This window comes from Nelumbo lutea, chromosome 1, assembly GCF_056320005.1.
Source record: "Nelumbo lutea isolate HS-2025 chromosome 1, American lotus-T2T, whole genome shotgun sequence".
NCBI lineage: Eukaryota > Viridiplantae > Streptophyta > Magnoliopsida > Proteales > Nelumbonaceae > Nelumbo > Nelumbo lutea.
In genome coordinates this window covers 83,304,392-83,315,185 of record NC_142684.1, presented here as the reverse complement: position 1 = coordinate 83,315,185, position 10,794 = coordinate 83,304,392, and the positions used below count along the sequence as shown (strand labels likewise).

Below are 10,794 nucleotides of genomic sequence, written 5' to 3'. Positions count from 1 at the left end.
GGTCGGTTCAATCCAACTACCTGAAATATCAAAAGGTAAATTTTAAAAGAAAAAAGAAATTTATTTAACAATAACACATAAAATAAGAAAGTTAGGATTGCAACCGATGATTTTTCTCCCCTTTTTGCCCTTTTTGATTGTCACTATTAAATTGGCATTTTTCCAATAAAGGAAAGAGAAAAAGAAAATATAATAAATACAATTTTTCATATAATCCTTTTTTGGTAAAAAGTTGGGGGTTATGGATTCCCGCACACTACAAACCAACCGTCGACATGGGATTGATGATGAGTTACGCCATTCCCATTAAAAGGCTTAAACGGGTTAAGGTAATCAGGTCCGGGTCAGATTCTCAGAAACAAACAGATGGATCAGCCTTGGATGATCCAATCAAAGCATTAGGCAAAGAAAATCCATTCAACAAAATCAGTTATAATCAGTAGGCAAAATCCCTTAAAAGCAGCTTTAATCGTGGATGATATTGATGCTTGGAATGACTAAGGACAACATTGTCAATTTGCTCCTAAGCCAAGGTAAAACTGAGTTATGCAAGGTGTTCGAGGTCCGAGGTGTCTAAGGTTCGAGGTGCTCAAGGTTCGAGGAGGCCAAGGTATCCGGGTCGATGTATTCAGGGTCCGAGGACTAGTAGGTCAATCCCGTGAAAAGGACAATGTTAAAAGCCCCGGGTGGCAATTCAAGGCAAAGACTCCAATAATCAAATCAGTATTAGGAGGTGCGAAGTGGACAAGATCCAAGGTGTGAGCACCCAAATGAGGCCACAAGAGAGGATAGAAGATTTCAAGTGCGAGTTAAAGAACTTAAGTTCCAATCCTTTTATCTTGAGGGGGTTACCTCCTACTTACACTTGAAGCCGTCTAGAAATAGGTGAGCTCGGATGGTCGGGATGTAGTCCATATGCGAGGAGTGTGACTATCCGAGGCCGCTAGGTGACTCTGTGCCATTGACTTCCCAAAATCCGCCGAAGTCTGCCGCATGCACACCCTGATTGGATCTGTTCTGACTTGTGCCACCTGACACGTGTAGGCCCACGATGGGATGGGGCCATCTGCACCTACATCAAACACGTAACGTTAACTATAGTAACATATCTTGAGTTACCAATTAAAAAAATAAGAAAAAAACGTTGTAAATCTGTATCCAAAAATAGGGTAGTGAAAATATCAAAGTCAACGTATGTAAATAAATAGAGATTGGATTAAAAGTGGAGTTGGGGTCTCTGTTACTATTACAGCTTGCATATTCGGTCCCGCGCGTATTCGTCTCTATCCTTTTTCTAAAGAATCTATATATCTACAAAACAATAACCCTTTCTTGTGGTCTATATACCATCGTACTCATCTACAATAGTGTTATAGAGCAAATGAGCAATATTGAAAAGGTGAGAGATGGGCTAAACTAGCGTCCAACATCTAGCCCAGATGAAGAGAGAAACGCTTTGTCCCTGTGATCCTGCTTTGTGTTTCTAGTGTGTGTGTGTGACTCTGTCTCTGACCTCTGTGTGAGTATGTAGAGAGAGAGAGAGAGAAACCCAAAGTCCGGTGCACCATTCCTTAAGTCTTAACTTCTTCCCGGCATTATTACCCAATGGAACCGTCCCAGAACTGTAACGGTTGTCATGACTACGACATTATCAGGTGGTTCGAAGAGGTGGCAGAAAACGCTGGATTCGTTCAGACCCAGACTCTGCGACGAATTATTGAACTGAATTTTAACACCGAATACCTTAGGAAATGGCTGGGGGATATTAAAGTCCAAGATATGGACTCCACTGCCCTGGAAGCCCTTTACACCTCCTTAGTTCCTCTTGCTTCCCATGCAGATTTAGAGCCTTACATCCAGAGAATTGCAGATGGGGATTCATCTCCAATCCTCACTCAAGAACCCATCTCCCTTCTTTCCCTAAGGTTGGTCGCTCCTCCTCTTCTTCTTTTGTTTTATATTCTGGTCCTGTTTTTGTTGTTATTTATCAGGGGTCCAAGTTTTGAGGATGAAGAATAGATGTCTAACTAACTCTCTGTTTTCTGTTTTATTAGCCATTTACTATTTCATTTCTTTTATTTCAAACGTTAAAAGAGAAACTCCAATTTTTCCGTCTGTTGGATTACAAAGCCTGAAATCGTTTCACACTTTCTTTTCTGCCAATGGTTATTAGTTCGGGAACCACAGAAGGAAGACAAAAGTACGTACCCTTCACTCGACATAGCGCTCAAACTACTCTTCAGATTTTCAGGTTGGCAGCCGCTCACCGATCGAGGTCTGCCTCTGACCTTAATACTCTCTCTCTCTCTCTCTCTCTCTCTCTCTCTCTCTCTCTCTCTCTCTCTCTCTCTCTCTCTCTCTCTCTTTTCTGATAAGAAGTGCTCTGTTCAAACTTCATTTTCTTCCTAAAATTTATATTATATTAGCAATAAGAAAAGTTCAGTTTCTTTACTTTTTTACTTCAAATGATTTTCTTCTTGCTCCTGCTTGTAATCAATTGGGGTTCACAGCTACACTCGTCTTAGGTCCCAATTCCGTGTTTAAATTTGCAGTTCGCTTATCTAGTTTCTCACTCTTCCTCTTCTTCTGATTTGATTATTTGCATCAGGATTTACCCAATAAGAGCAGGAGGGAGGATCCTTGAATTCATTTATAGCAGCAGACAATTCAAAACGAAGGGAGGTTTAACAGCGGGAACAGCAACAACCCACTACTACGAAAGTGAGGAGTTCAAGATAAAACAGAAGAAAACAAAGTCATTTACTTGCAGTCCGAAGGAAATAATTTCAGGTGGAGACTACAAACAATCGACATACTGCCATCTTCTGCTTGGCCTTGTTTTCTGTGATGAGGTGGAGTTCATCACCTCCACATTTGCCTACAGCATAGTGCAGGCATTTACAACCTTCGAAGAGGTATGGAAGGACATATGCAGAGACATCAAAGACGGCACTCTGAGTTCAAGAATCACCGTACCGAGCATGAGAAAAGCTGTGCTGGAGGTTCTCTCTCCGAATTCATCCCTGGCTTTAGCGATTGAAAAGAAATGCAATGAGCTAGAATCGTTGGATTGGTTCTCTGTGATTCCCAAGCTATGGCCGAATGCTAAATATGTTTATTCGATAATGACGGGATCGATGCAACCTTATTTGAAGAAGCTAAGGCGTTATGCAGGGAATTTACCCCTAGTGAGTGCTGACTATGGATCCACAGAGAGTTGGATTGGGGTTAATGTGGATCCCTCTTTTACTCCAGAGAATGTTACTTTCGCAGTAATACCCACCTTCTCTTACTTCGAATTTATACCTCTTTATAGGCAGAACCAAGAAAGCAATTCGGCCATTGATGATTTTATGGAAGCTGAGCCTGTACCACTCTCTCAAGTTAAGATTGGACAAGAATATGAGGTTGTCCTCACCACTTTTACAGGTCTCTCTCTCTCTCTCTCTCTCTCTCTCTCTCTCTCTCTCTCTCTGTGTTTGGTTTCCCTCTACTCATAAAGCTTTATGAGTAGTTCCCATGGTTTATGAGTATGGGAACTATGGATTCTTAATTTCTAGTTTCTAGGGTACCAGACCCATCAAATTGTTGGCCTTAGTCTTCTATGGAGACATAGATCAAGAGGGGATACTGGAGGTGTACTTACCTAAATTTATTTGTAGCTACTATTTAGTTGCTCTTAGCTAGCTTGTTTCACCTAGAGACCTCACGCTCAAAGACTCAAACAACCGACAATTTAACAGAGCTGGCGTTCATTGAATGTGGACAGCCTTTGAGGGGGAGGAGGAATATTCAAATTAAAGTAAATATCTTGAATCAATCCCATCTGTTTTTTATCTTTCTTTTTTTTTTTTTTTTTTAGTTCATTCATGGTTGTGGATGAATTTGAAACCGAATTATCATGGGTGTATTTGTTTTGTGTGAGCAGGCCAGACCAGAACTTCGCTTGCCACTTTTAAATGTCTTGTGTTGCTTTTAATCTTTTCTACTGTTTGGAAAAAGGAAGGGTCACTTTCTTATGTAAGTGCAATGCTTTAACCCATTGGATCGAATGATCGATCACCTCTTTTAATTAATTTGACTCTTCTATCATTTCAGGTCTCTATAGATACAGGTTGGGAGACGTGGTGGAGGTGGCTGGGTTTTACAAAGGAACCCCCAAACTGAACTTTATTTGCAGAAGAAAGCTAATTCTAACGGTAAACATTGACAAGAATACAGAGAAGGACCTTCAGCTGGTGGTGGAGAGGGGTTCTCAGCTGCTGAGCAAGACAAAGGCTGAGCTAGTGGACTTCACCAGTCACGCCGACGTGAAAAATCAACCAGGGCACTACAAGATTTACTGGGAGATAAAGGGTGAAGTGGAGGAGGATGTGCTGAGGGAGTGCTGCAGGGAGATGGACGCAGCGTTTGTGGATCATGGGTATGTGGTTTCGAGGAGGGCCAATTCAATCGGACCACTAGAACTGTGCATTGTGGAGAGTGGGACATTTAAGAAGATATTGGATCACTTTGTAGGGAATGGAGCAGCACTGAGCCAGTTCAAGACACCCAGGTGCACTAGCAACGAGGTCCTCCTCAGAATTCTCAATGTCTGCACTATTAAAAGGTTCCGCAGCACGGCTTATGGTTATGGGGGGCGATAAATTGATGATGATTGATGAGCAACACCAACCAATTTTACTTATGTAATCAATTATCAATGGTTTTCTGTTTGTGATTCCATTCCTCAATAATTAAACAAATGGTGATACCGTTTACCGTTTTCAGAATTCTGATGTCCACACTCCACATAACATAACGCCAATAGTTAAATTCCAATTTAAGTTTCATCTGCAATGCCAGAGAACAAAAAGCAAAGTGCATGGTGCATGCACCCACATAAATACCCCATTCGACACAGGAGTCAGGACTGGTTAATTTGATTGGTTGATTCATAAAATACGACAATTCTTGCCAATGGCTCTGTAGTCAACATGATTGCAGGCTCTCTGTGATATATCACATAGGCGCCGCTTCAGCATTTCTCCCATTATATGAATATGTTGTGCGTGCCTACTCTATCTTGTTGTGTTGCCTAATAGTGTTTAATAGTGTCTATGGGTGTTCACGGTTCGGTCAATCAAACCATACACAATTTTTGCAAACTGAATCGGTTCTATTGGTTTTTCAATTTCTCCAAACCGAAAATGAACCAGTACCACCAGTTAACCGGTCCATTGGTTTCAGTTTTTGACCGGTTTAATTTTTTGATTTTTTGGTTTTTTATATTTATAATATATATTATATAAATATATGTATAATATAAGGTTATTGATGAAGGACGATTTGGCCCGACCTCACAGTTATGCGACACGTGGCAAAAGCAACAGCTCGGCACAAAAGCAAGCCTAAGGCATTTTTACCAAGGGAGAAACCAGCGGACTGAACTCCCTACTAGGGGCCCGAACTCACCCTTGGCCCCAAACCGGAAAGTAATCCACTGGCCTGCCTTGCAACAGTTCGGGACATACCTCGCCGAATCGACCTGCCTTGCAACAGTTCGGGACATACTTCGCCAAACTGACCCACCTGGTAACAGCTCGAAATACACCTCGCCGAACTGGCCTGCCTTGGATACCCCTCGCCGAACTGACCTGCCCTATACATACCTCCGAACTCAAGACTTCGCCTTGCTCACCATTCCACACCTTCAGGGCACCAAAACCAAACAAATCGTACTATGCCTGACACTGAGGAAGTCCGTTCCCAAGGGCGCCGCACCTGAGTGACTTGGGATCTGACGCTTGACGGCCGCACTCTAAACGGCCACCTGCCACCGCCACCTGACACCGCCATCTCCAGTTAGAGAGACGGTTAGGCAGTGACGGTTCTGTCCCAGTAGAAAGGACGACGGCCAAATTGACAGACGTAAGGGTAATCATACCCGACCTGACAAGGCCTCGGAGCGAGTGCGCGAAGTGATTATAAGAGCCCCCTGCCCCCAACGAACAAGGTATGTGAACTTTGCGCCATCTGGTCTACACTTTGCCTTTGAGAGATTACTGACTTGAGCTTCGGAGTTATCACACCGGGTTCCCCCTGGAGTTCTATCATTTTTCCCATTTCAGGCTCCCCGACGCTCCAGCTCAGAGGCGAGTTCGTTGATAGCTAAGACCGGCCGGATTGCGCTCCATCAATTGGCGCCGTCTGTGGGAACGCTTCTAAAAGCCTCCCTCTAAATCTCTTTTACCTACCATTCTTTCAAAAACTCCAACACCGAAATGGCTTCCTCCAGCAATGCCGGACGTGGAACCGAAACAGCCACTACCAGAGAGCAACTTCATACTCTGGCGGTGTGTTTGGGTAGTTCACCATCCCCCTTTCAGTGGATGGGATCCCAAATTTGAATGTGCCACATGCGGTGGCACCTCTGAACACTTCCTCATTGAACATCACTCTCCCACTCCCCATCGAAACGAACTTTGCGGAACCAACTGATGTCCCATTGGCAGCCCGCCAAAACCAGATAGATGATCTGATGCAATGCATGCGGGCAATGCAGGCCCAAATGCAGTAATTCCAGCAGCACCAACTCCAGTAACACCAGGTGTTGCACCACCTCTCCCAACACCATTATCAACAACAATTCCCTCAGCTACCCTTGAACCAGCCGCTCCCCCCCCCCCGGGCACCCTGTTTCAAAGCCGGTCAAGGCCTCCCCCCAAGGTGGACGACCTCACCAAGGAGAGGCTTCCCGACCGCAGAACCCCCCTAACAGTCAGGCCTCATCCCCGGGCTGAAAGCAAAGAAAGATCACCCCCGCCTCGCAACCCGTGGGTGGGTCAAGAACCTTGCCAACAAAATCACCTCGGCGCTCCAAGCCTGAGTTCCCACTCATGGAGAACCGCTTAAGTGCCTTAGCAGCAGGCCAGCAATCCGGGTGTTAGACAGTTTTGTATGCCCTTAGCTTCAATCAAAATTGATGTACTTTATGAGTTTATTGTAAATAAATAAAAGTGCATATTTGATTCATGTTCCCTTGGTATGTTTCTGTGTAATACCCTTAAACTGGACACTTATTGAGACTCGTGTTAGTTTTGAAAGTTCATAGCCAGTGGGTCGGTCTGGGGAGACCTATCCTGACAAGGCTGACACTGTGGTGCCATCAAGTCGGTTGAGGTGGCTTGTCTCAGCTACCGGGGTGAGACCCCAGGCACATACAGTGTGGGATTAATTGAATCTTTGAACTGGACCAGATTTCCAGTATTGCCTTGGACCTTGGAGATTGATGGGATTAATCTACAGATAAGATAAGGGTTTATCCTTATTACTAGAAGAGAAGGCTGATCCAAATATGATTTGGATAAGCACCTCCTAATGGGATTAGGAGCTGATCTTTTAGGTTAACAAAAAGAAGGAGGGGGCGGCAGCCTTGAGAGAGACCAACAAGAAACACATCAGATCCTCTTTAGTGCTGAAATCAAGAGGAGAGAATTCTGCAGCCTGCAAATACTCTCTTGCCGCCTCCCTGCTCTTGTCGCCCTGTTTGCCAGTTCGATCTCCAACTGTGGGAGAAGTCAAGATTGGATCTTGACATCAGTTCTTTGAGAAAGGATTGAAAAGGAAGCTGTGCTCACGTTCCATTCTACTGTTTCTTGCGAAGGACAGAGTTCTTGGGGAAGAACACTACTGATTCTGCTCCATCCTGCACTGCGCCATCTTCAGTGGGAACAGTCTTTGGATCCTTCCTTGGGCGTAAACACCTTCGTTGGGAGATATTACTTATCCGTATCAGGTATTATTCTCTCCCATTCCTTTTGGTTCAGATCTGGTTCAGTTTAAGGTTCAAGATTTATCCTTGAAAATATGATTTTCTAAATAGGGAGTGTGATTCCCAGTTGAAGGGAGAGAAAAATTTTTAAAATTTGCCCCTTATTCCACAATCTTTGGGCGTCCATGTGATGGATCTCTCATCCCTTTCAGTTCTGGGCCCATCGAGCTCGACAACACAGAGGCAAGCAGCGCCAGCACCAGGCCCGGTCAAAGAAGGCGCTGGCGAAGTCGCCGAACTGCTACCCGCGTGCTACCCAAGCTCAGAGGCAAGGAAGAAACGAGCTCGGGCGAGGTAAAAACCGTCCCCATTCTCTCAGTTCCTTCCCCTCTTTCAGCAGAACTTTTGGCAGTCCCCTTGCCTAGAGATTTCAAACTCCCTTCTCTGGACAAGTATGATGGGTCATTTGACCCCAACGACCATGTCGACGCGTTTCAGTCGCAAATGCACCTCGCTAGGGCAAGCAAGTCATGCATGTGTGTGGCCTTCACCACCATCTTCAGAGGGGTGGTCCGCACCTGGTACCGGAACCTAGCTTCTGGGTCAATAAAAAGCTAGCCCCAATTCGTGCAGATCTTCACTGCGCACTTTGTTACCAGCAAAAGGTGTCCAAAAACCGAGGAAAGTATCTTCGGGGTGATCCAAAGAGAGGGAGAACCCATATGGAGCTACATCAAATGGTTCAATGAAGCATGTTTGCAGATCCCTCGGTTAGACCCCGCGGTATAGCTCGCCATGACCAAAAGAGGAGTGACTCACAAAGAGTTCAAATGGCACATGGTAGCGAGCCAGCCAGCAACCATGGCCGACTTCCTCAAGCTCGCGGACAAGTTTATGAGAATAGAGGAAGAGATCAACTAGAGAAACGAAGGTGGGGTTGAAAAAACAAAAAGAGAAGGCGAGCCCTCCAACCCCGGCGACAGAAGAGGCCATAACCGAGAGGCGAAGCCAAGCCAGCCGTCCCGAGCTCCCTTAGCAGTTCGGACGGATTACACGCCATTGAACACAAGGCGGACCGAGATCCTGATGACGATCAAGGACACCCCTTACGTAAAGTGGCCACCTCGCCTGAAGAGCAACCCCAACGAGAGGAACAAAAATTTATATTGTAGTTTTCATAAAGATCACGGTCATAGCACCAAGCAATGTAATAATCTTCGCGACGAGATAGAAGGACTCATCCGTCGCGGGTACTTAAGAAATTTTGTACATTATGACAATAGTAATAAAGCAGGTCGGCAAGGGGAACACGGGAATGATGTCCCCGAGCCGAGCAATAGACTGGTCGAAACCTTGCAGCGACCTCCCTCAGAAGAAAGGCCAGTCCGGGGAACCATCCACGTGATAGTGGGCGGTTCAGTGGTGGCAGGATGCACTTCGGCGGCAGCAAGGACGTCAGTTTGCGAAGCAGCCCGAGAGGAGCAGAACCCTCCCAAGAGGCCGAAGAAGGAAGAACCGATCTTTTTTACAAAAGACAATGCTCAAGGTGTTCATTACCCCCACGATGACGCACTCGTCATAAAGCTAAGGATCAGCAACTTCGAAGTCCGGCGCGTATTGGTAGACTCAAGCAGTTTGGCGGACATACTATTCAAATCAGTGTTCGACCAGTTGCAGTTGTAGAAAAGCGATTTGAAATCCACTCACACTCCTCTGGTAGGTTTCAGCAGAGAGGAAGTCAAGCCCTTGGGAAAAATAACAGTACATATGGAAGTCGGCACATGGTCGTGCGCGGTAAGACTCAACCACGATTTCCTGGTGGTCACGACCCCCTCCCCATACAACGCCATAATAGGGCGACCAATTACGCATATTCTGTGTGCAGTGGTCTCCACCTATTATCTGGCAATGAAGTTCCCCACGGACTTTGGTGTGGGGGTAGCGCGGGGCGACCAACTTGAGTCCCGCAAATGCTATGTTGCCGCCCCGAAGGGAAAAACCAAGGCAGCCGACGATCTCAAACTAGAGCGACCTGTGGAGTAGGGCGAGGAACAAACTTCACCCACTGAGGAAACAATCGCAGTCCCGGCCTCAGCTACAGATCCGGCGCGAACACTACAGATCGGTGCCTCCGTTAATGAACCTTTGCGAACTGAACTGGTGAGTTTCTTACTCCAAAATTTAGACATTTTTGCATGGTCCACGACAAATATGCCCGGTATTGACCCCGGCCTCATGACTCACAAGCTTAACACTGAACCTGTAGTCAGACCCATTAGACAGAAGAAACGCAACTTAGCCCCGGAGCACTGGAGGGCGGTCAACGATGAAGTCGAAAAGCTCCTTGCAGCGGACTTCATAAGGGAAGTTCATTACCCGAACTGGGTAGCCAACCTAGTGCTGGTGAAAAAAGCCAATGGCAAGTGGCGCATGTGCGTCGACTACATTGACCTGAACCGAGCTTGCCCAAAAGACTAGTGGACCTGACCTCGGGACGCGAGCTGCTAAGCTTCCTGGATGCCTACTCAGGCTACAACCAGATTAAGATGGACCAGTCCAACCAAGAAAAAACCAGCTTCATTACCGAGTTCGGCCTGTACTGTTACAAAGTCATGCCCTTCGGGCTAAAGAATGCTGGTGCGACCTTTCAAAGACTTGTAAATAAACTTTTTTGGCCTTTAATTGGCACAAAAATCGAATGTTATATAGACGACATGGTCGTCAAAACACAGTTTTCGCGAGAATTAATAAAAGACTTAGATTTTGTCTTCCAAATTCTGCATCAGTATAACATGAGACTAAACCCAAACAAGTGTGTCTTCGGTGTCACCTCGGGTAAGTTCCTAGGGTACATTGTCAATCGGCGCGGCATTGAGGCCAACCCGGACAAAATAAAGGCTATCCTTGATATGAGACCACCTCAAAAAGTAAAAAAAGTTCAAAGGCTAAACGGCCGCATAGTCGCTCTGAGCCGCTTCATGTCCAAGTTGGCAGACCGCTGTTTGCCTTTCTTCAAGGCAATCAAAGGCAAAGGGTTCGAA

At 45.6% G+C, this 10,794-nt stretch overlaps 1 protein-coding gene across 2 annotated transcripts; it reads left to right on the top strand.

The window, feature by feature from the left end:
- Window positions 1-1,334: 1,334 nt before the first annotated feature.
- LOC148875766 (indole-3-acetic acid-amido synthetase GH3.10-like) lies at window positions 1,335-4,772 on the top strand. 2 transcript variants are annotated; one of them, XM_088967074.1, is made up of 5 exons: window positions 1,335-1,925; window positions 2,174-2,275; window positions 2,609-3,429; window positions 3,929-4,020; window positions 4,099-4,772. In XM_088967074.1, the coding sequence occupies exons 1-5, from the start codon at window positions 1,606-1,608 to the stop codon at window positions 4,165-4,167; spliced, it is 1,404 nt and encodes a 467-aa protein (XP_088823200.1). In that variant the 5' UTR covers window positions 1,335-1,605; the 3' UTR covers window positions 4,168-4,772. The 2 variants fall into 2 exon arrangements, with proteins under 2 accessions (XP_088823200.1, XP_088823199.1); XM_088967073.1 differs by lacking the exon at window positions 3,929-4,020.
- The last annotated feature ends 6,022 nt before the right edge of the window (window positions 4,773-10,794 follow it).

Bases quoted from the DNA above. Each gene is read 5' to 3' on its own strand.
- LOC148875766 (XM_088967073.1), top strand. From the start codon at position 1,606: ATGGAACCGTCCCAGAACTGTAACGGTTGTCATGACTACGACATTATC. The intron at 2,276-2,608 runs GTCTGCCTCTGA...TATTTGCATCAG, and splicing joins GCAGCCGCTCACCGATCGAG to GATTTACCCAATAAGAGCAG. The intron at 3,430-4,098 runs GTCTCTCTCTCT...CTATCATTTCAG, and splicing joins TGTCCTCACCACTTTTACAG to GTCTCTATAGATACAGGTTG.